Source organism: Typopeltis vanoorti, chromosome 3 (assembly GCF_054136105.1).
Source record: "Typopeltis vanoorti isolate ZY-2024b chromosome 3, IOZ_Tvanoo_1.0, whole genome shotgun sequence".
NCBI lineage: Eukaryota > Metazoa > Arthropoda > Arachnida > Uropygi > Thelyphonidae > Typopeltis > Typopeltis vanoorti.
In genome coordinates this window covers 123086511-123112316 of record NC_143551.1, presented here as the reverse complement: position 1 = coordinate 123112316, position 25806 = coordinate 123086511, and the positions used below count along the sequence as shown (strand labels likewise).

The 25806-nt window shown below is 35.0% G+C and overlaps 1 protein-coding gene across 2 annotated transcripts in view; it reads left to right on the top strand.

The window, feature by feature from the left end:
- The window catches only part of LOC150108533 (ELAV-like protein 2), a 192983-nt gene that overhangs the window by 131435 nt on the left and 35742 nt on the right, over positions 1-25806 (top strand). The window contains exons 3-4 of one of the 2 annotated variants that reach the window (XM_090415959.1): positions 10251-10325; positions 23177-23280. In XM_090415959.1, coding sequence (XP_090272085.1) covers positions 10251-10325; positions 23177-23280 — 179 coding nt within the window. The remainder of the gene's footprint in view (positions 1-10250; positions 10326-23176; positions 23281-25806) is intronic. The other variant, XM_090415961.1, reaches the window with a different exon arrangement.

Here is a 25806-nt window from a genome sequence, read left to right as displayed (position 1 = left end):
TCGTGATGCTAGTGAACCCGGACTGCTGTGTGTGTGTGTGTGTGTGTGTGTGTGTGTGTGTGTGTGTGTGTGTGTGTGTGTGTGTGTGTGTGTGTGTGTGTGTGTGTGTGTGTGTGTGTGTGTGTGTGTGTGTGTGTGTGTGTGTGTGTGTGTAGATTTGGTCTCCTGGGTTCCAAGGAGGGATGAAGAAATTGTAGGAGGGGTTAAAAAGATGATATCAGGATATTTTGGAATGTAGATTATGAGTTCAGATTGAGAGTAGGTGGTCTGCAGACACTTATAAACAGGAGAAAGAGAGTGAATGATAGAGGCTTCTAAAATTCTGAAAGTGTTATAAAATACCGTTTCATGGAAGTTTTCGTTCACAGAACCGGGAATGGGTAATGGGTAGAAAGAGTTTCACAGACTATGTGGCCTTCCTCGATGAGTCCTTGGATACCTGGAGATCTCTAATAATAATAACTGAAAAATAAAAAGCAAAAGAAGATATGCAAGGCAGGAAACGGGATTTTATCTGAATTTCACGCAAAGCTTGTAAACCTATCGCACCTTGGTGCCTTAGGCGGTTTAAAGATTCTGTAATCCGGAAACTTTGCTTTGTAGACAAGCCGACCGCTCTGAGATCCTTTAATTTTGCTACCCTTGTTTTTCATCATGTGGTTGAATAAAAAGCATTGTGGTGTTACAAGAAGTTGTTTGGATCAGATATTGAGTGTTTGTGTTAAATATAATACTAATATAACAATCTAAACTGAATTCAGTAGTTAGGTGAAGAAATTGCATCTACAGATGCTTAATTTCGAATGATACACTAATTTTTCAATTCGATGAGCAAATTTATTGAACAAATTGATTCATTGAGTATATGAATTATTATTATTTAAAAATCAACTTAGTGCTTACATTGGAAAGTATGATGCTTATGAACCATTAGAACTCAGAAAATCATAGAATAATAATAAAAGCAATTTAAGAGAGAGAATAAAGAATGAATCGCTAATTCTAATCTTTACATTGACCATACATTTACCATTCACCAATTTAGTACATAATCTTAGTGAACAGTGAAAAAAAAGCTTGCAGTTCTCATTAATTAATGTTATTTTTTTCGGTAGATTTCTTATAAATTTATTTTGCATAGTTTGTTTAAAATAAACTGCAGAGGTTGGTGAATGTGGTAATAATTATTTTATTAGATTTCTTTGTTTTGGTTTTATTATTTGAGACAGATTTTTCTAAACATAGTGACACTATGACTGTATCGGTTTCTTTCCGTGTTTCCTTTTGTAGAATAACTGAATAATGAATGGGAACATAGAAATAGAAAACAAATTTCTGGACATGTCACTCACACACAGAGAACACCCAGTGTTCTTTCGTATTGTCGCTTCGGCAGTGCTCTCCATATGCTATTAATCTGACTCTCATTCGAGCACAGTCTAGTAGAGTACATGACACCAGGATTATACACCAACATTGATATGTATACACTTCTTGTGAATACTATCTGACAGCAGCCTTCATAGCTTTAATGCTTTACCCTAAAAGAAAATAAATTTTGAGTCTCTACAGCCTGCATGCCCTTGAAGGGTATCACTCACACCGCATAAAAACTAGAGGAAAAGTATAGAAACTGGAACTCCTGCTCTAGCGACCAAACATGGCATTAGCAACTTTAGGACTCCAGAAAGTAAGGTGATGAGTTTCACTGAAAGATGAATGCCATTCACCACTCTTTACATCGAAATACTGGCTTAATGTGTCAGATCTTCCTTTTTGTGGAAACAGGCCACACCACGAGAAGACACAGTTGATATTTGACAGTATGGGTTGTGTCTTGTTTCGCCTGCCAATCAGTCACCGTATGGGCGGCGTATATCTGAAAGCAAGAGGAAGAAGGTTCTCTGAGCTCTGTAATTCTCGACTGTTTACGTATTATATTATTGCAGACTGTTTTCGTCACCGAATTGAACATAATGGAGGATAAGTTAGCGTAAATGTAGCTCCCAACAACTTTGCTAAGTAGTGCACTATTGTATTCAAGTCTGTAATTTTTATTTTCCCTTACCTGGAGCTATATTAAGTGATTTAAATAAAGTTATTTAAAAGATACGGGAGGATATACTGACTGCTAAATCTAGAGTTTAAAAAGTAATTTTTATCAATATAATTTTATAGCGAATAATCGATGATCACAGCAATGGTGGGTGACTGGATTCTAAGTGGTTTATGCGCTGTACATGACTGTGGCTTCAATAATTAATGGAGTCAGTATACTAATGACCAGAAATGGTTTGGTGGCATTAGTATCCATCTAAATACTGACTGATCCAACGAGTTGTGTTATCATAAAACCCGTAGGAGTGAAGGATATATATATGAATGTACGGAGCTTGAAGAATTAGCGCATATGATTTTAATTTATTAATATTATGCTGCATATTGTGGGAATTTCTGAGTTCTGGCTTCAATGGCGTTCTTGATATATCGAAGAGCATAGTGGTAATTACGTGTCAGAAGAGACTGAACAGGGAAAAGTGGTTGGGATATGTTACTGCTTATCAGGGAAGAAGACAGCCAACCAGATCAATGACACATGGAATTTCTATTCGGGCCATTTCTATTGCTAACTCCTCCACTAACACCTTAGTGGAGGAGTTAGCAATAATATGATGAGCCAGTTATTTAAAATAATAAAGAAAAGTGAAGTGTTATTAATAAGAGATTTTAACATGGAAGATATTGACTAGAAGAATGACAGCTGATAACACACAAAAAGCTGACAAAAGTTTATTAATCACTCCTTCACAATAGAGGACGCAAAGCCTATAGAAAATGCTGTGTGTGAAGGAAGTAGTAGTACTAGTAGTGGTGGTGATCAAGGGGGAAAGGTAATCGGTTCATATTCCTCTCGAAAAGAGGTATGTTGTAGCATTTGGGAAATACTTCCCGGGGAATGTTGTTTCACAGGACTGGTGTAAACGGAATGAAAGATGAATGAGAGTAGCAGATTCAGTGAGTTAGCAATTTCAATGCAAAAAGAAGTAGGACAGCTGTGCTGAATTAAGAACAATGGGAGGACATATTGGATGCCAGGTTTGAATGAAATATCTCTAGAAAAGACACGGTGAAAACTAACAGTTGTTCTAAGCAGTCTGTGAGAGATGATTCGTCGGTCTATTAGCCGAACTTTCCTCTTATCTTATTTACAACATCAAGAATTTTAGAGAGATTTCTGGTGCACCATTCCAAATGTCAGAGCAATATTCGATGATTGTGCGGATTTGTGATGTGCATCGAATTAATAGCTGAGCATGTGAAAAGTAACGTCTACCACGAAAAAAGATCCCTTTTTTTAAGCCTAAGATAATCATTATATTATCAAAGATAAAGCAAGAAGAACCACAGTCTTTTCGGAAAGAAAAAAAGATAAAACTGGATGCACAAAACACATCATCCCATTGAAGAATCGTATGGAGATTATAGTTTACGGCACTTATTGTAGCGTGCATTGAAGCTTGAGATGACTGAGCACTACAAGATTTGTCATATGAGTAGAAGGAATGGAGATGTTGTCATCAGTAAAAATGTGGACAGCTTCCGAGATCAGTAAAACACTGATTAATAGGAAAATCTGAAGGGAGAACACTCTGCATCATTAAAGGCAGTAAACAGCTCGAGAGAAAACTGGCAATCGAATTATAAAGGTGGAAGGCAGACCATAAGGTAGAAATTGATGAGAAATCCTTGATGAGAAATCCTTGATGAGAAATCCTTGATGTAAAACCCTATCTGCAGGAGATCTGCTGTGTATCTTGATTGGAGGAATCTATATTAATGGTCACTGATTGATTACTTGATTGATAGTTCTCCAAGTTTTTGAAGAAACTGAGTTATAACCTTCACCATCGCCTTACACAACACTGAGATGAGAGTGATAGGTTGATAGTCTTATGTCAGACAATGACCACTCTTTTTATCTCTCAATCAGCTGTACGCATGGGCTGGCTTCTATGCTGTAGCATGGATGTCAGCTAAATATAATATCGTGTAGAGATGATAAACGACAAATATTCGTTTATGAGTGCATCTCTTGAGCACAGTGTTATATACTATCAGTATATGAAACCATTTTTGATATCCAGGTTTATCAAGATTCTTCTCTCTGATGTCCTTCTAGCGGAAGACTGTAGAAAGTATGCCATGAAAGGTTAAGATTAAGATGGAAGTGATTGTTAATCATCCACACAAGAGATAGAAGAGGAAAATGATTGTTAAGACGCCAGCTTTATCATTAGGCGATGCTGAATTACTGCCATCTGGGTCTCTCTCTCTCTCTGTGTGTGTGTGTGTGTGTGTGTGTGTGTGTGTGTGTGTGTGTGTGTGTGTGTGTGTGTGTGTGTGTGTGTGTGTGTGTGTGTGTGTGTGTGTGTGTGTGTGTGTGTGTGTGTGTGTGTGTGTGTGCGTGCGTGCGAGAGAGAGGAAAACAGATGGAAAGAAATTGTGCCTTACAGTTTCTTTCCGTCTGTTTTCCTGTGTTCGAAAGAGAATAGAAAGACTGCCATTGGCACATGAGAAGAATATTTTTTTTTTATAATTAGCCCTTTCAATACCGTCTTAGGTTCCTAATGATTTTGGAGGTTTTGCAGGCATCAGGTGAATGAAACTGGAGTTTTTTTTCTCAAGCCACTTACAATATGCTGTTTTTGTTTGTTTATTTGTTTGATGAGTGGAGAGGATCGTCGGATATTTTGTTGGTAGACGAACAATTTCCTTCAGGTTACTGCATACAAGCAGGAAGAGAAACTGACACAAATACCTCAGTTTCTCTTCCTGCTTGTCAGTTGAATTGATAAAAGGAGCCAAATGGAGCTGTGTATATTAAAATCACTAAGGAAATGATTGCATTGTTATAGTAGTTGGATTGTAGGAAACCAAGCTTCAAGATAAGAAATCAAGGAGGTGAGAATGATTTTCAGAAACTGAGGAAGCGATAAATAAAACAGATGGATGATACATAATGAAGCAAGAAATCTTAAGCTGCAATTAAAAAAGAGAAGAGATTCTAGATTAAGCATCTTCTGGCAAGGAATATCAGAGCATAAGCGTATCCTTCTGGCGGTAGAAATCATGCAAATTCCTTCCGCCATAGGCAGTGGTGAGCTATGGAAATTTTAACAAAGGGCTCGCATCGTAGAGCAAAAAAAAAAAAAAAAAAAAAAAGGCACTAACTTAGCCCTTATAATACTTATTTTCATGATTCCATGATTCCTGTAGGATATCAATCATTAATGCTAGATCTTTTAAAAATTCCAAATTGAGAAGTCGGTTTAAAAAGCTTTTACATTTATCGAAACAGCCAATTTTTAAAATTTCGATACCAAGGTCTTTTGCAACCATATTTAATTCTCGTTTATTTTTTGGTGATTGAAGATAAAAAGAATATAAATTATCCATAAACATTTCAAAATGATTTATTTCTTGAATGTTTTTTATCGAATTGTTTAATGCTAAGTGTAAACGATGAGCGCAATGCCAAATCAGAACGTTCGGAAATTTTTGTACAAGTTTGATTGCAACACCTGATTTGTTTCCTAACATTACACTAGCTCCATCAGAACAAATTGCAATAAAATGATTTTTTATATAGTGATCAGAAAATTCATATGAATTTAAAGTAGCAATTATAGTAGCATGTATACATTCCGCGGTGGTATTTTCTAGTTCTACAAGATTATTAAACAAGAAGAACAAAGGGCTCGCAAATTTGAGAAAAATTTAACAAAGGGCTCGCGCGAGCCCCTTATAGCTCACCACTGGCCATAGGGTAGTTTGGTCAGATGAAATGGATTGTGGTTATTGTCATAGTAATTTGAAATTCCTTCAAAAACACCAGATTACATCAGGGTTTGATGTCTGTAGGTGATGGTGTACATCATTAAACTTGAAGTAAATGCCATTAATGTTTAGAGCAACTCTTGATATTTATCTGAAGCAACATGTGGGTAACCTAGTAGAAGGGATAGGATTTTTAAGTCATAACAACGTCGGACGAATTAGGAGTAATCCGGCCATATTAATACTTAGAATCCTTCTATGACAGCAATCATTTAACCTTGGAAATGGAATGAAGACTAAGAGGAGAAGTGATAGAAAGCAACCGTGATGGAATATCAAAAAGAAGCTAACTTTCGGTGTCATATATAAGAGAAGTATTAACTGGGACACATGATTCTATGAAAGAGACACTAATGCACAATTGGTAGCACTAAGGTATAAGTTTATCTGAAGTTGAAATTTTTGTAATAAATCTGATTCAGTTGGATTAATAATTAAGTTAATAACGAAATATAGTGTTTATTTGCAAGAATTATTCCAATTCCTAAAGGTGATTCATCACATAAAGTGCAGAATTATAGTTCAGTAAATATAAAAAATATTCCTAATAAGGATCACTTACCGAGCTCGTTACAGATTGATTGTTTTAAAATGAGATGAATCATGAACGAATTTGATTATTTTTCATGATGAAGTTACAAAGGAAATGGACCAAGATCATGGATATAATATGATTTACAGGATTTTAGTAAATCTTTGACAGCGTTCTACCTAAGACCTTACTGATTACAATGTACCATAGGCATTGATGATCACCTAATAAAATGGGTAGGAAATTGGTTGAAAGATACAAAGTAGTATTTAGTAATTGAATATCAGAGTTTCGTGGAAGGATCCTGACTTAATATATTCATAAGTTATTTAGATTCAAATGTTAAGACTTAAGCTTCTTTCTTTGCTAATGAAGTAAATGTAAAGTTGAGCTGATCAGTCAGTTCGGATTACCTAACTTCTTGTCCACGTGGTTAGCCTAGTGGCTATGCGCTTCGCAACCATATGCCTGGGGAAGGAGTGTCCCATGTTCGACGACGTGAGGAGCTTAAGGATTTTCCTCAGCCATAGCCAAGCTAGCCGGTCTTGGGCGTGGACAGCAGGGTTTTTTTTTGCACCAGTTTATCTGGGGTTTTTCATCCCGCAAGCAGGCAAACCGGTCCAGTGAACACACACGGATTGCAGTCAGGAATACTGACCCAGCCATAGGTCTGATTCATCAACTATGTCGGTTCCGGACCCCGGATAAAATTTGGGGGGACTGAGATGGTGCCGTACCTCCCCGTAAAGGGGACTCACGGCCGTGTATCATCATACGATTATTATTATTACCTAACTTCTTTATAGGATGATCTTAAAAGATTGAATGAATGGAGAAGGAAGTGAGGTTTAAAATTAATGCGAATAAATGCATGTACATTCGATTCGGTAAGAAGATAACATTAGGTGTGTATAAGCTCAATAAGAATAGGACCCAGGGGGTCCTGTTCTTATTGAGCTTTATAGGGGATGCGTTCTCTCTCTCTCTCCCCAGTCCAGATTCATCAGTCCGATGAATCTGGACTGATTCAGTGTGACCGCCTAATTCTTAAGATTTGAGTCAAATCGAACATATGTTCCAAGAATGGGTTACTTCTTGGAACATGAAATATTAAATAAAAGCATCCTATTTTCCTGTTCCTCGTTTATGTTTGAGTATGAAAATGAAAATAAATAATAGTTTCACTATTAATTGGAATGATGGGTGTAGCAACTAGAACTCTAAAAGAAGAAGGGAGAGGAGGATGCTTTTATTTACTGTAATATTTCCAAGAATAGGTTGTTACAATTATATTTAATGACAATTTTAGTAGGAATATGATCTGATAGCTTGTGTTTGATTCAAATTAAAACTTCAACTAAATCAAAGACACAGATAAGCTTCTTTGATGTTTCAGCAAAATATTCCACTCAATCATGAATAAAATTCTCAATTTCTGAGAAATCTGTTGACGATAGGAAAATCGAAATCATTAAAGTTAATAGAAATCTTGCTGCTGAGAATCACATTTATTGCCATTTTATAAAGGTATTTGATTTCCATTCAAAACGAATGTACATTTCAGTTCATCTTACAAATGTCTAAAATACTCGTTTCCTGTGGGAAATAGTGATCTCTAATACCCGTGTCAAATATTTACAGTTGTACTTATTTTGATCAGATCATGAACTAGTGATCTGAGTGCAAGTCAAGTTGGATGTCAACACTGTTAACCTGAAAATGAACGTGGTGATCAGCAGTTGATACTGTTGATACAGATGATACTGTTGTAAACTGTGAAAGGGGAATCGGAGCTGTTGCACTGTTCAGCTTTCCGTTTCAGGTGAGAGGCGGTACTTACCGCAATGCACATTCAGAACTATTGTTCTCCCCCCCCTTTTCTCCTTTCCTCAATATATGCAAAACTGGACCCTACTTTAGTATTTATTCGATTGAGATCTGAAATATATGTAAATATATGTAAAAAGATATATGTACCTCATTTAGATAATTTATTTATATACAGTATTTATCATTAACACAATTTATTATAACTATATTGAATGTAAAATAAAAATATTCATTTTCAAGAATTCTTATAATTTTAAAATCCTTTTAAATAAAATGTTAAATAGTATTCATTAATATTACTGATGTTTTCTAGGAAAAAAATACTGTATTGTATTTTTGGATATTTCTATATGATGTTTCTAAATATTCAATTAAAATCTAGTGAAAATGTTTCGTATTAGTTCGCTACTAAAATTTTGTGACTGTCACTCAATGAAAGTTGTGCTGCTATTGTTTTAGGATTTACCCATTTTCCATGCTACTCGAACTCGCACAACAAAAATACTAACGTGTTATATAAAATAAAACAAGTCTGTTGATACCAACTAATCCTTCGTTGCTCAGTTAGTATCAACGATGCCTTTGGCCGGAAAAAACCTGGGTTCTTATCCCGTCTAGGAGGCGAAAACCATTTGTACGTTCTTTGGCTTAAACCAAACAACCGATTTAAAACGGAGGTTAAAGAATTTTTTTCTTCCAGAAACCCTGGTTTCCGCAAAACAGACATGATAAGAGAAGAACACCCTGTTTTTACAGACATCATACATCGGCATGTAGAAAACATCGACATCATACGCTAGCCTTGGTTACTTCGGCCGTAATTTCAAAGCATTCACTACTTTAACAGAATATTCCTTTAGGGAAAAAAACTTGGCTTTTATTTGAAATATATTAATTTTATTTTTCAGTTACTATATTTATCTCATTAAATAAATAAATCAACACTGATTCGTAATATATATTTCGTAATACATAATGTAAGTATATATTTCTTTAGAAATTTCTAAAATTCTTGTTAAAGAAATATATTTTTATATTAGCTGCAAACTTTATACACAACACCTAGTAGCATCATACATAAAACATTGAGTTCTCGAAAGTAAGATTAAAATGACTTTGATGAAAACAGAAGTTCATTGATGAGCTTTTAAACGGTTTAACAATCTCGACATCATGTTCACCGGACAAAATATGTGTACAATGCAATATTTACATTTACAAATGTACATTATTTCGATTTTGCTTTCCCTTCCAGGCAACTCTAAGTTCTCTACAGGAATCACTGGCTTGTAATCTGCCCAATAAAAAAGCACATTAACTAGTTAAAAACTTATCAATAATTCGTAATCATACTTGTAATGATGATCAGGCTTGTACAGCATTTAGGTATGGCGTTTTCTAAATATAATATGGTACCGCAATGCTTTTATCGATTTACTTTAAGTTCACGAATAGAATGCTAGTTGCAGTAAATCATACCTAGATAAATTTAAAATAATACTTATGTATAACGACAATTATAGTTTCCAAGCGCTAAATCTAATCTCTGTATAGGAAAAGTCATCATCCAATGGAACAAGGACAAAACATATCTTTAATTAAGTAACGTTTGTAGAGTCTATAATTCTCAGAAGACAGAAATCAAACAAATCAAATATTATAAGCTTTACAAAAGAAAAAAAAATAAAGCGCCAAAGCCAATAAAACAGTATCACCTGGTAAACATCAGATATTGATTAAAGTAAGTTTACGAATTAAGATGAAGTGCACCCGCCTGGAAGTGCAATAATGATCAATCAGCCTTTGAAGGAGATAAGAGGATTCGATAATGGTCGTATGTCTTTTAAGCAGAAGGTACTGTAACGTTCAATATATTAAATGTACTGTATCCTGTGTAATCCTTGTACTGTCCTACAGTACTATAATATTAGGTGCTTGATCCCCCAAGTCCACTAAAAGATCCTGATCTTGATACTGTACTCTTTTTCAGTGGATAGCGTTCGTGCTGCGGGTGCGGCTGGGATCCCCGGTGTGTCCTATCAAGATCCGGATCAAGATAGTTTTGGTTGGTTATATTTTTTTTATTTTGTTGGGTATGTGTAGTTGAAAGAAACCTCACAGTAGCCTTCTTTTATTTTTTCCCATATTAACATTTAGCTACCTCCCTCCAATCCCCCTTACCCGCTCTGTTTTAAGGGATCTCTCACAGTCTAATTAACTCCTAACATTACATAAATAACAGTTTTGTTAACTCCTTATATTGTATACAGAATCTTACAGAATCACACAGAAAACAAAAGAAAAAGAAATGCACGTGATTGTGGAATTTCGGAAAACAGTTGAAAATTCCATATCGTATTTCAAGGAGAGAAAAGTTCGATTTATGTAATGTAAGGTAGCACGTAGTCTGACGCTTTCTGATACCTAATTCTCTCTGTGAGGAAATAACAGTACAAGTGATTACACAGAATTCAGTAACCAATTTTTTTCTTGAAACATTTAATTCCAGTTTTCAACAACATCTACGCAAATCTAAATTCTGCGGCATCCAAACTTCGTAAATTTTAATTCAGTTTCGTTCATTCTGCATAAGGTTTGCAAATGATCGGTCAGCTTAATCATTTTAGATTTTTTTAAAGGAGGAAATGCATTCGCCATGTTCTGCGCAACAATACTGTTCCGCAGAGACAGCGAAAGTGAAGACATCAGAGTTTGTAAATCACTACTGCAGCATCTTTGCACTTGTCGAGTAATGCTTCTCTGCAATTATATTGGAACAAAATAATGGAAACAAAATCAGCATATTTATAAATCTCACGATACGAAACGAAATCAGGCGAGTTTATAAAAGCCGATAATATACACGAATAAAATGTACTACTAATCTCATACTATCAGATTTGTGTGTAGAAGCATCATACGGTAAAAAAAAAAAAAAAAAAAAAAAAAAACACCCTATTTAAATTGTTTTGAAAGACCACATGAACATGCCGTTGGTAACAGATAGGCTTTTAACGTATGCTAATATATTTTTAAAATATTATTATTGGATATCCTCAAATAAAATAATTATTTAATCAAATTGGAGTTAAAATAGATGATTAAATTTATTTAAATATTATGAAACAATTTTTTATTTTAAATACATTCAATTAATTATAATTAATATTAATTAATTTAAATAAATAACGGATGTTTGCTAAATTTGGTTTAATGATTCATATTATTCACATATGATTCACGTTCATAAATATTCATATTAATAAATAACTCATTAATTTTGTTCAATAACTGATAATTCACGAAGAAAAACTAGGTCACTAGAACTGAAAATCACTCTAATGAATCCAAATATATAGTACTGGAAGTACTGAGTCGAGAAGAAAATATAATCTTAAATACAAGTAGGAATTAGAGAAAGCAAAGTAAACACAATAGGAATTCAAACTACAATAAACACTATTGTTTTGTCGTCTTATAAAAATTGTTAAAAGAATGTAAATTATATTTTATATGTCAAAAATTAAAATAATTTTATCACCATATTGCTCCGTGATCATACGTCAAATCCAATTATTCATATTTAACTATTCATCACATTAATTAATCTGTATGTTATTAAGGTTTGAATTAACAGCATCTTGATTAATAACTGTAAAATAGATGCCAGCTGTCTATTGCTATAGTTATAATATTAAGATTCGAAGCAATACATAGTTTTGTAGCATCAATTTTTCAAGTAGAGATCACGAGGATAATTCAGGTTTTCTATTATAATATAAATGTCATCCTTACTAAGCTACTGCTCTCCTAATCTTCCTCTTAACGTGTAACCAAATCTTCGTGTTTATTTATCACTAATGTGATAGCTGTGGCTTATACCTTTCTGTAACCGAACTGAGCAACTCCCTATTAACAAACTATCAATAATATACATATCCATCTTTTCTAATATATTCTACGACCAACTGGATATTTTCGGAACTGCGACAAGGTAAGCACTTTCTTCTATTTATTTCTTCTATTTATTGTGATATAAACGTAATCACATAATTAATATAGACCGTAAGTGACAGCACTGATAATATTGTGGGTTTTAGAATCACAGATTCTAAAACCCACAATCTACCCTATATATATATATATAAAATGATAAGCCTTTTTATGTCACGTTTTTTGAAACATTTTGAAACTCAGGGGCAACCCTGAGTGTCGAGTCTTCAAAATTCAAGTCATCAAAATTCAAGGAGAACCAGCATACCAGTCCGGAACTCGGGGGATTGTGCGCCGTAGGCGCCAGGGGGACGGAACTCCCCTTTGAAGTCTTCAAATTTCGAGTCGTCAAAATTCAAGGAGAATCAGCCTACCAGTCCGAAACTCGGGGGGGGGGGGTTAAAGAAATTGAAGACTCTTCAAAATTCAAGTCATTAGAATTCAAGGAGAACCTGCCTACCAGTCCGGAATACGGGGGGTTGGGAACCGTAAGCGCCATGGGGGCGTAACCCCCCTAGTATTATCACAAATATCAAAGCATTATATCTAAAAGAATAGAAATGCATCTACCTAATATGTCAGAAGATATATCACATCAGATTCAGATATTAGTCACATTATTACTGTTTACATCTCTAATTCATATTAGAATGTTTTGTTTTTATTTAAATCTGCCGGCTTTAGTCCATTAACAAATCTCTGTCTTGCTACCAACAGGATACGGACATGGATTTACACTGTGAAATGAAATTTTGTCAAGTCTTTTAGTTGGTAGATAATTTTCATTTGGCGATATCGTCTTGTTTATTAGAGGACTGCCGTTGCAGTCCTCTAATATTATGGATGATCTAAAACAAAGGTCCCTGGTTTACCATTCTTTTGTCACGGTCATGAGTCATGATCTTGACAAAAGCATGTTAGTCTCATGACTCATGAGACTAACATGCTATAGATTGCAAATTTTCGAAATTAAGACTGATATACCAAATCATCATAATATTCGACAATTAGCGGGAATAAATTTTAAAATTAGCTGTGCAATTGTTTCCCTCTTTCGGGAAGTGGCTGTTTAGAGAAAATTTGGAACGATCATCTGTCTGGCTCCTAAAAATCATGCAATTTTCTTGAGGTGAACAGAATCTGAAAATGTCAAGAAATTGTTATTCATCGTGATCATATTTTGGCATGAGCCCCACAGCAGGTGGACAGATTTAATTATAAGTTTCCTTTGAACTGTTATCTTGCAAAAAAGCATATTATCTGTTGAGTCTCTAATTAAATTACCTCTCGCATTTCTGTGTTATATGACGTCTTTAATGCTCTTGTTATCTAACACAGTCCTCCTTAATGTTGTTGTTATCTAAGACTCTCCTTAATGTTGCAAATGACTGAATGAGACCTGATACCATACTTTCTTTCTTTCTTTTAAATCAACTTGTAAATATTTCCTTCCGTCCTAGAATTCTTCTTTTTATATTAATCCACATATGAGAGGTTTCGAAACCTGCAGCATATTAGTGCCATACGTGAGCAATTGTTAAGAAGAAAGAAACCATATTATTATTAATAGTTCTCTTGAAGAGATCGAAGTTACAGTCCTCGAGGAAAACTATGCGAGGAAGGAAGGAAGGATATTCCAAAGGAGAAAAGGAGATGAAAATGGAAGAGGAGGAGGAGGAGGAGGTGGGGAATCTCATCAGTATATTTGAACTGTGAATGAAACAGCAGTATATGATTGGGAGACAAATGTGTCTTTAGGGGGAAATGTGTGTTTGTGACAAGAAAAAATCCTATTTTGCTTGGAGACATGCATATGCCATTAATGTTATACAGTATATAAGACGTAGGAGGGACGTGAGATCTTTGGTACAAGAAAGAAGACAGAACAGGTTTTGATAGCGAACCTGAAAAGATTGTCGTAACTCTTCTTCCCCCCATTGAAGAAAGGCAAAAGAATTAAGGGAGTAAAGATCCATTTTTTATGAGAGATCTGGAAATATGGAATATTTATTAACCAAACAGTTTATACAGTGAAGAGAAGAAATGGAACTGTAGACTAGAGAGAGAGAGAGAGATGGCCATTTATGTATATGAAAAAAATGTACTGTACAAAGTTCTGTAATATTCTGAAGAAAGGAACCCAGTAACCATGCAATGAACACAGAAGAAACTCAAACTCATCCTATTGCAAAAGACGGAAGCAGATCATAAGATTGAAGTTTTCTATGATGGTGATCCCCACACGTGAAATGTTTTCCAGGACCTATAACACAGCAGTACTATGTGTGGGTAAGTATTTATGGAGAAAGAGGTAATCTATTGATATGTTTCTTAAAGAGCTGAAGAATGTTCTCGGTAGGAAAAACAGTATAAAGGAAATTATTCCGAAGAACAAAGGTTGGCGAAATGAAGGAGGATGGTGAGAAGTTTGTTCAGTATGTTTGGAGTTGGACAGCGTATAGATATTTGCCAGAGACTACTCTAGTTCTTACATGGTTAGAAGAAAATGGAGGAAAGGTGGTGACTAGTACGTATAGTAACGGCACAGTTCAGATAATATGGGAAAGTGCCTGAAAGGAGTGGCTATGACGGAATGGTTGCCTATTAAGGTGATCGTCCTGTTCTGTAATCATCAAGAATTCTGAGGGAGGTTTCGGGTACACCACACAACACCCAAATGTGTGAACAATATTCCAAGATTGGTCGGATCTAACACTCATAAGGTGTTAAGAGTTGATCAGAATGTTTTGTAATGTTTTGAATGGAAAAGAACACCGTTCGTTTGTGTGAGGATAGATTAGATGTGACAGTCAGCCGAAGAACAGAAAGCTGACCTTGAAAGGAAATTGGAACATTATCAAAACTAAGCGGGGTGAAGTAGGATCTTTCTGGCAGGTAATAAGACAGGACTACGTTTTTATGGATTGAAAGCTACTAAATTGTCTTTTCCCCATTTGAGGATGTTGGAGAGATCAGTATTTAAATCATTGGTTACGGAATCCTTTCCTTTAGTGTTACACGGTTATCAGCATTCATTTCAATAAAATTATGGAGTCCTACAACAGCGTTAGGAATAATTACTATAATTTCCCGACGTTTCCACCTTCATATCAAGGTCATCATCTGGAGTATACAGAGACCAGCTATATTGCATTTCAAACAGTATGCCAAGTGACAATGGATTTGATCAACCGTTATTCTACTGACCTGACCTGTAGCGAAAAAAACTACATCAACGCTATATTCTATTTATACATCTTCAGAGAAAAAAATTCATATAGATAGTTTTAATACAGCAAAAGTGGTGGCATAATCCATAATTTAACATGAGTGTTGTTAAATTAGAGCTACGATCCTAGATTACTTACAGTCCTAATTATAATTAACTCTTAGACCAAAATATTACGTGGATAAAATATGTGCCATCCATATTCTTGGGATTTTTAGACCATCATTATTGTAAAGATTAGTGTGGTTAATAAGATCTCAGGCCTCCTTAAATTCATATCACGTTTTGGTGTGATGTCAACAACAGATGCTTTTCCAGTCAGTTCTCTGTAGAGTATTCAGGGCATGATCACGAAGGCAGATTTACCATAGTTGTTAAGTTTGATGTGCCGTTTATGTTCATTTTTTCGGATAGGAATTGTACGTCCTGTTTCACCTATATAGGGAAAATTACAGGTGTAATGAATACGGTATACTCCAGGGTGGGCCAGCAGAGGAAATGAATCCTTAGATGAGTTGAATAAGTTATTTAATTTTGCAGGAGGTTAAAAGGTGGCATTAAGGTTGTATTTCTGTTTATTTTCTTTGATATCCCTTTAATGTATGAAATGGCTACAGTTTTTTTTTTGCAATCTAGCTTATTTTTAAGTAAAGTATTGTGAAGAATTTTGTTGATAGTATTTTTGCTGTAGCAATTTTTCAGGAAGGTATTGCTGATAAATTGTAATTTATGTTTAAGTGTTTTTTTACTGGAGCAAATGATTCCAAAGGAATCTGGAGCACATTGCTCAAAAGCTTCCATATAAAAGTTAGCAATTGTGTGCGGGGAAGGAGTAACGGAGAGCCCATGGTTCTGCCTTCTTTTTGCAGATAAAAAGTATTTTGCCACACAAAATAGCTAGAACGTAGTGCATGGACAAAGAGCGTTATGATATCGGGCAGGAATTTCTCCTGTAAAAGAAATATTGTATTATTGATTGGGACATTTGCGAAAAAAAATTGCAGAGACGTCAAAACTGACTAATAAATCACTTTTTCCTGTGTGATATCTTTAATTTTGTTTACAAAGTGTTGTGTTTTTAATATAGGAGGGAGAATAACTAATCAACCCCTTGAGTGTTGACAATAGTTTCTTGGCTAGATGATAATTGGGTCTGTCGATACCTTCAACTATCGGCCGAAGAGGTACGGTACGTTCTGCTTGTGAATTTTTGGCAAGTCATAAATTCTCGGGGAAAGAGGATTGTGCGGAAGTAGTTTTTCAACTTTTTTTTTTCATTGGAGTTCAGGCCAGTAGAATAATGGTTGATCAAATCATTGTGAAGAGAGGTTATATATATATATATATATATATAACCGGAACGAAGAGTACTTTCATGGCAAATCCGTGAATATGATTTGAAATCAAAGAGAGGTCATTGGTGTTAAGGAGGAAGGGGTTTTGCTATTTTGATGGAACCTTTCAAGGATCAAATGCTTGAGAAATGTTGTTAATAATCATTTGAGCTTCTACAAACGTTTCCATGGCCTCCAAAGGTAGAAAAAAATTCTATGATATTATTAACAAGGAGATTCATTGTGAATTTGTGAATTGAATGCGACGGAATGAATATTCGCATGATAGGTTAATTGTCAGGTCTGGGAGTGTAGAAGTCGTCTGTTATCGATCACGTTCTTCATTATTTTCAAACGAATTGAGATGAGACCTATGGGAATAGTTTGATGTCGTTACCCCTATTTTGAATGGATTCGATATAATTTTCTTCGCTGCCGTAGCTTATATGCTTCGAATATGAAAAACTGTAGAGGCACAGAATGGGTGTTAATTCTGGAGACCAGCCTTTAAGCATAAATGGAAGGGTGGCAGAAGGCTGTCAGAACCATAATATTTATTGGTATCAAGGAAGTTTAGGGATTCTTCTTCTTCTTATGTGTTCCTCTGGCGAAAGACCAGAAAAGTCATATGGTGAGGTATTCATGGAAATTGTACTTGCTCGTTCATGGAGGAATTTGAAAAGAATGATATCAAGTGGTCGGATTTATCTTTGTATAATGATACTATTGTTCCATCTAGATGGAAGTGTATAATGGTATAAACTATGACTAAGAGTCTTGGAGACAAGTTCCGCCCCCTTCCGCTTCGCATTCAAAGTCTATGATTCTTAGTGATAATACGGACTTTCTCTAATATATCACTTCATAATTTAATTTTCTTCTTTTTGTAGCACTAGATATGCTAATCTCTACTGAGAAAAAAAAAAAAAAAAAAAAAATATATATATACATGTATATCCAGTCCATCACGTTTCTAAACATGATAAAATATACAAAACTATTCGCTTGCACCATGAAAAGAATGAATGTAATCAGTATGTTAATCATACTTTAGAAATGTTATTTTCCACAATAGAAAAACTTAGTAACCTTGTATTATTACGTTCTGATTTTTTTCCATGTATATGCAGCAATTCACTTACTCTATTCGTTCATTTATTTCTGCAACAGCCATACAAATTCTTCTCTAAGACAAATTATGCCACTTCCGTTCTTAAGCAACATCAATTACCATTACCCTCCTGCTGCTACTGCTACTATTATTAGAGTAGTAATAGTAGCAGCAGTAGTTTAGCTTAACCAAAAACGGCATTTCTTATTTGACCATATTGCATACAGGGTTCGAGTAGAGTTTATAAAGCGAGAAAATACAAAATTTTAGCACATGTTAGAAAATCGATCTGAACACACACACACACACACACACACACACACACACACACACACACACACACACACACACACACACACACACACACACACACACACACACACACACACACACACACACACACACACACACACACACACACACACACACACACACACACACACACACACACACACACACACACACACACACACAAAGAAATAGTTTCAGACACCTCTTTCTCCACCAAACCTCACACAGAGGGACAATGCTCTACACTAGCTGACCCCCTCATCCGCCAATCCCAGTCACCAATCCGATACAAAAAGAATACAAAGTGATTCATTCTTCCATATCACAGACTTCAACGCTTTAAGGACTAGTCATGATATCTTTATACTAGTGTACTTTGTGGATGCACGACATTGCCACTATTAGTGATGGGTGGTTATGTGAAGCTGTTTTTCCGCAGAAATGAAACTGTGCAGGTGTTTACGCAGCGTCTTACAAGTCACTGGAACTTCTGTGCACTTTTTATCACCTATTTAATGGTTTCCACGTCACAACTATGAGAATTTCATCCTACCTTTCCGGCCACTCTTTGTAGACTGGTGTAAGCATTCTGAGTTTTCCTGTGTGTTTTGGCTAAGGTGGTGTCATTCCATTTCCATTGGCTAATAATGTTCCCAACAGTTGAGTTTGGGCATGCATTTAATTACTAATGTCGCAGAAGGATGGATCAGTGATATTGATTTAGAGAGGCAATTAACGGTTCGAGACCTTATTTGTTTTGGCCATGACGCAAATCAAACCAAACCATATCTTTACCTCTAGAGTGTTCTTGAAGAAATACCCCTACCTTATGCTTCTCCTCGAGATGAGACCGACTAACTTCAGCTAAAGTTAGTCATAATGTTCTTATAAGTTTCTTACCGTCCTATGAGGGATTCAATCCCGATATTTCCAACCGATGAGTAGTTTCGAGGTTTCTCGCGATTGGATTATAGAGGGACGTTGTATTTTGCAGAAAAAGACTCTCTCTCTCTCTCTCTCTCTCTCTCTCTCTCTCCTTAAAATTAATATATGGGATACTCCAAGAGGCTATGACGTCCCTCATCTAACTATATGAAATAACGAATAACATAAACTTTAGGTTATGATTAATTAGCTCATTAAAAAGATAACCCACCGCGATAATTCATTCCACTAATATCTTGCCTAGGACCGAACCTAGGAAGAGCAATCTAGCATTTCACTTGAGTATTTGGCTGTAGTTCAATAACTACTGCAATCATTTCACTTAGTACCATTGCAAGAATCGAAATGAAACAACCAGTTAGTTTCTATATAATGTTGAAGCCACTGTCTCCATGAGTGACCACTAGAGAGAAACCATGTTTGTCCAAAATGATAAATGTTTGCTTTCTCATATTGAACAGTAAAATGTAAGAACCTTCAGTAGTGTGCATATGTTTGCATTTGAGTGTTCTTGGAGAGTTATGACGTGCCTCTCATTTTTCATCTACTTTAGAGTCGTATTTTTGGTCTATTTTAGAGTCAGGTGGAATAGTCAAGTACTTGCATTTTTTTAAACATTAAAGATTTCAGAAGTGAAGGAAAACTAAGGAGAATGGAAGCTTTTTCGTGACTGCTCTGCTTTTGACTGCTTGATTGTACTAGTGATGTATGTGTGTGTGCCGGGAATCGATATGATGATTTTTGTCCATTCCTTGTGAAATTAACGTTCAGGTTAATTTCATAAAATAATCTAAAAGGGTCGGATTTTATGAAAAATACTGAAAAAAAAATAAAAGCTAGAAGAAACTCACTATGAACCCAGAATCTATTCTCTCATATCGATAGAGGAAGAAGTAGTTGCGCACTAATTAAAATATTATTTTCAAATGAACTCAGAACTCCGATTAAAATAATATGCGATGCTACTTTAGATAATAAAATATCTTAAATTTGATAGGCTCGTTACAAGTTGCTTTTCATTACTCTCAGAGCGAATACTAAAAAAACTTCATAATTATTTTATGTTCCTTAGTTAATTTTGAACACCAGGAACGTAATCACACACTCGCAAATTGGAGAATGTTTCACTGCTATAGATGACTTTATTCCCTCTCCAGAAACATATTGTACTGTCCTCCAAACGCAAAGTAGAAAAATTTGGCTAGCATAATTTTTCTGTCTTTAGTAATGATTCTTCAATATTGAAGAGGGAGAAGTGTTTGTGGATTGATTGCTGAGCTCTGGATATCGAGTTTAAGGTAAATCTATAACAACAGTTCCTGTATCACACACTATCGAACGATTTTGTTAATGTTCTGCATATATATTACATTAACGTAAATCTTAATGAGTTACTGCGGTTGGCAGCTTCGATAATTGAATTGGGAGTTTCAATGAGTTCCCAAATCACGGAAAGTTTTTAGGACTTCAAACTTATTCCAAGACTTCAATGTTTTTAAAGAAATCACATGAATCTTTTTTAATATTGCCAGAATGGTGCGTCAGAAACAAATATCGACTTAATATAGGAAGAATTTTTTTTCCCCATTTATCTCATATAATGTTCTTAAAACACTAGAATTAATAAAGTTAGATAAAATGCAGGGCCAGTCAAGATCAACTCAAGAAGGATATTAAGTTAATAATCGATCCAATTGTTATGGTCAATGTTGAATAATCATATATGGTTTTCATTTTTTCTACGGATGTGAGAAACGTGATATATCCTTTTCAATAAAAGGTTTCAATAAATTAGCAATCTATATGCAAAATGCTGGTTATACAGCAACTCACTTTGAAAGCAGGTTGCACAGAAAAACAAAACCGACGTCTGGTCTTTTCTCTTAAGATGTTGATTAGGTTCCAAAAAAATTCGCTTAACTTCCGAGTAATAACAGAGTGATGTTTTGTTGCTTCAGAAAGGCTAGATTGACGAACCATGATTTCTGAGTTTATTCTTTACAATGGCCAGTTTTGGGGTCTTGTGAAAGCATGCAGACCTAGCAAATAAATGTTCACATACAAATAAAATTGTTTTAAATGATTTCCTAATAATAAAATACTTTTTCTTTACATCTGAACTGCATCGTATCAATTTTATATTATTTCAAACCGATTGAATATAAATGAATATATCCGTAATTAATTTTCCAAACTTCTAGAAAATCTAAATTAAGAGTTCCTTTTTCAATATGTTGATAATCTTTTCTACCGAACGAATGTGAGTATTAATTACCTGAACTTATTTTTCACATTACAGAAGGATTCGCAATTTTACTAGCCTACATACGTGTTAAATGGTTGAACCATATGTTGAATAATAATCATATATCGAGAATCCTTTTCAAATGCATTTCCCAAATTGAGTAAATACTATTAGTTTTGCATTGTTTTCTCCGTCCATCTACCCAAGTTATTCCAAGACTTTAACTAAAACAGATTTCATTCAAATTCTGTATTTGGATTCCTGCAAAAAAATTATTGTGCCATAGCATATTTTGTTTCATTCGGACCAATTCCACAGGCTCAAATCGGAAAAGTGTGATGACATTTAATATATTTGCAATAACCCAGTATGACTGGATATAATATTATAATAAAATAAATATAATATAAAATAATAATAATATAAAATATAATATAATAATATAATACGGATATAATAAAATTTCGGATTTATGATGAACACAGAAAATGTCTGCATGGTTTAGTTTTAGTTTTAACCTGATAGATTGATTAGTAAAAGTTGGAAAAATTATTGGAATTTTAATAATTCGATACTAGCTACATGAAATTTGATAAAATTTAATATTTAGAAATCACTAATAAAATAGCAGGGGATAGAATGACGCTAAAGAAGATGATGAAGAAGTAGAATAGAATAGCTATATGATTCCAATTTGGTTCTGTTGGATAATTTGTAGTAGAAAAATTAGATAAAACAAAAATGATATCTGAGCACAGCTTAATTGCATAGCTTAATTATATTAAGCTATGCAATTAAGCGTAGACCTACACTTTACTGTGCAAGCATTCAAAACCAAATCCGACGGAATAGGTTCATTAATCCTTGTTCCTGAAGTGCCCAATGTCTGTAGATTTTGTGTGTTCTTCTGGTCGATTTGCCTGTTTTGAAGGACGAAAAACCGGAGTTTCCGGGATAAAAAAACCATTCACTTCCGTATGGGACCGGCTAACTCATCATTTAACTGAAAACCTGATAAAGGTTCTTGACGCCATGGATTCGAAACCTGGTATTTCCAACCAAAGGATTAGCCTGTACCAACGGAACTGCGATCACACATATATAAATATTTATTTATTTAGCTTTACATAACTTTAAAAATAAAATTAAAAGAGAGATATGTGTAACTGTTGTTGATTCAAGTTTAATAACATATACATGTAGAAAATACAAGCTTAACCGAGCGAGTTGCATAAAAGTATCGGATTCAGGTAAACTATGAGACCTTTAATCTCCTGGTGTTATAAAGTAGTCATTTAAAAACTCATATAAATTTCGATATATTCCTAGCACAATCTAAACAAAGTTAATAAAAAAAAATCACCTAGACTGAGAAATTTGATTTTTCTTTCTTTCAAATTTAATCAATTTTTGTTCTTATTTATTCCCCCCCTCTATAGTTATCATATTATACAATTACGATCGTACTCACCACATGGAACCCGTTTCTATTAAGTCGCACACTTGTCATTAATTGTTAATTGTGTGTTGTATTGTATCACATCGTATTATTTTTTTCGTGTGTGTGCGGTGCATTGTGTGGACACATTTTATTTTGCTCTCTTTAATTTTTAATAAATTACACTGTATTACTGTATATAAGAAAAATTCAAAGTGCTTAATAATAATAATAAAAAAAAAACGTTGGAATTTAGGTTCCTTTAAAATCCTTAGCGGTTTGGTTTCCGATGGTAAGCTAGCAATTACTTAATATATCTTTTCTTTTTAGGCCAAAGTTTGGGATATGGCTTCGTCAACTATATAAGAGCGGAAGACGCGGAGAAAGCCATAAACACACTCAACGGCCTAAGATTACAGAACAAGACAATTAAGGTGAGTAACTTTAGCCCACCACTGAACTTTGTTCTCTAAGCCATTTATTGCAGGCATCGTGCCTTCTAGCACCCCAAGGAATTAGAGCTAGTTTATTCATACTTCACCCGACTATTTATCAAGTAAGACGAACAGTAATTAAACGCGTCTCTTTGGCGTTCATTACACGGCTCACTTCGTTCTCGTGTTCCATTAATTCCCCAGCGTTCCGCAGAGTGCGAATGAAGAAGAAATGAGGAAAGCAAGATGATTTCAATTTATGTTGGGTTGCCAAAGAAATTTTAAAATTGCAATGCCCACTTGAAAAATTAAATAGCGCAATCATCCTGCAACTTCGCTGTCCATTAAAATGCGTAGAAATAAAGCATTTTCCACGTAAATTTTAATTCCGAGAATATTTTCCACTCCTATGTCGCATAATAAATTGAAATCGCATAGGTTCTCCTGGGAGTATATTAAATGTATAGAGAAATGATTGTCCAGTACAGTACAAATACGCTGAGTTTCCTCTTAGTTTCGAAATTACAATATTCAGCCAGGATTAACACCGGGAGTATATAGTAAGAAAGAGGAGTGTTTGATCAGGCCCTCTATGTGCATCAAGCTACATTATATTCAAAATATAAATATTTTTCACAATTAAAATACAAAGTAATACTTACAATTAACTTTGAACGGAACTATTTTCCAAATGCTTATCATGAAGTCGTTGCCGCTCTATTATGCTGTATTTATATTGATGGAATTCATAGCGACTAACAAACAAACATTTTTCGCATTAGAACATGTTAAAATTATCAGCAAGTTTTTAATGAAAGAAGTAAGAAAATAATTAACATTGGTTATCATAATGCCTAATATAAATTAAAACACAATTACTGAATTTTCTGGATGCAGACGTGGAAATGTTTTAATTTCATGGATAAAAAAATCAGATGCATACTTGCATCTAACCTCTTTTTACTTTGTGGTATTTCTTTCCTCCTATGTTTTACGGTGAAAATTTAAAGACCAAATTAGTGTAAAAGAAAGTTGTACGTGAATAGCTGAGCAAGCATAATCACTGTTGCTAATCACAAAAACTAAAAAATAATAAAAGTAAAATAAAATAATAAATAAATCAAAATGAAAACATTCCAACATTTAATTGTTATATCATTTTTCTTTCTAGACCATAGTTGTAAACGGCATATTGATTAAAAATGTACACAGAGTGATCGAAATCAAAGTATCCCTTTTAAGGACTTCTCCAGCATCATCTAATGAAACAAATTCTGCGAAACTTTACAGGAATACATTGTGAGTCGTGCGGAAGCGATATCTCAGGGAAAAAAATAGTTACAAAATTCACCACCATGGGCATTTTAAACACCAAATGCGTGGAATTTGCAAATTATGCAACTGGGTAGGCGCCAGGAGGGTTTAAAAAGATGGACTTGGGGTTTTTCCCTTCATTCTGGTGGTTAATACGGCCCACAGTGATGGCACTAAAAATTACACCAACGTGCTTTGATCGTGAAGCTGTACTAAATAATTGCAATGTAGTTGCTGAAATCCGCGATTTTCGTCGCCTAAACAAATGTCGACAAGGTCCGCTATCTCCATATGCTCTGAGACGAATAGTTAGTCGTTTTGGAGAAACGGGATCGTTAGAAGTTGGACCTAGCAGAAGTCGCAAACTCATAAGTTTACAACAAATGAATGAAGTTGCTACTGGTGTTGTGGAACAGGCCATGAATAACAGCGTTGGTTCCTGCAGTGTACGTGCTGTATCAAGACACATGGATGTGCCTTACACAAATGTCTGGAAAACTTCTATGGAACTTTCTGCATTTCTACCTATTTAAGATAATCCTGACACAGGAGTTGCACCGCAGGACTTTGAAAGTCGGCCGACATTCGCAACTGCAGGGCAAGGGGTGCGCAAAACCCCCACGCAATCCAACAAATTCCTTTGCATTCACCCAAAGTTACTGTCTGGTGCGGGTTTACAGCTTCTTTGATCATTGGATGATTCTTCTTTGAGGACAATCACCAGTCAGGTCCTGTGACCTGCTCACTTACTGCCGAGCAGCATCTCGATAATATAAACAATTTATTGTGTCACAGCTACAGCAACGCCTGTGTACTTATTCAGTCATTTTCATCTAGGATGGGGACCCCTCCACACATCAGTCGATCCGTACAGGAGATTCTTCTAGAACATTTGAAGGAAGCCAGAATGATGAGTTGTGCGTTTCCCACTGCATGGCCGCCTCCTTCACCTGATCTGACCCCCTGTGACTTTTGGCTCTAGGACTTTCTTAAAGACAGGGTTTATCGGGAATATCCTGATAACTTGCCAGCGCTGAAAGACAGCATAACGTAGCATGTGTCTCATCAGTTCGGACCAGCTGCGTTCTGCCGTTGAACACACTTGCAAAGGATGTAGTTTGTGGCATACCGGGAAGGGCAGTACATGAACAGTACAGCACGTGAATGCATAATGGAAGTGAATAAAATTGTTTTATATGCTTGTGTTGCTTT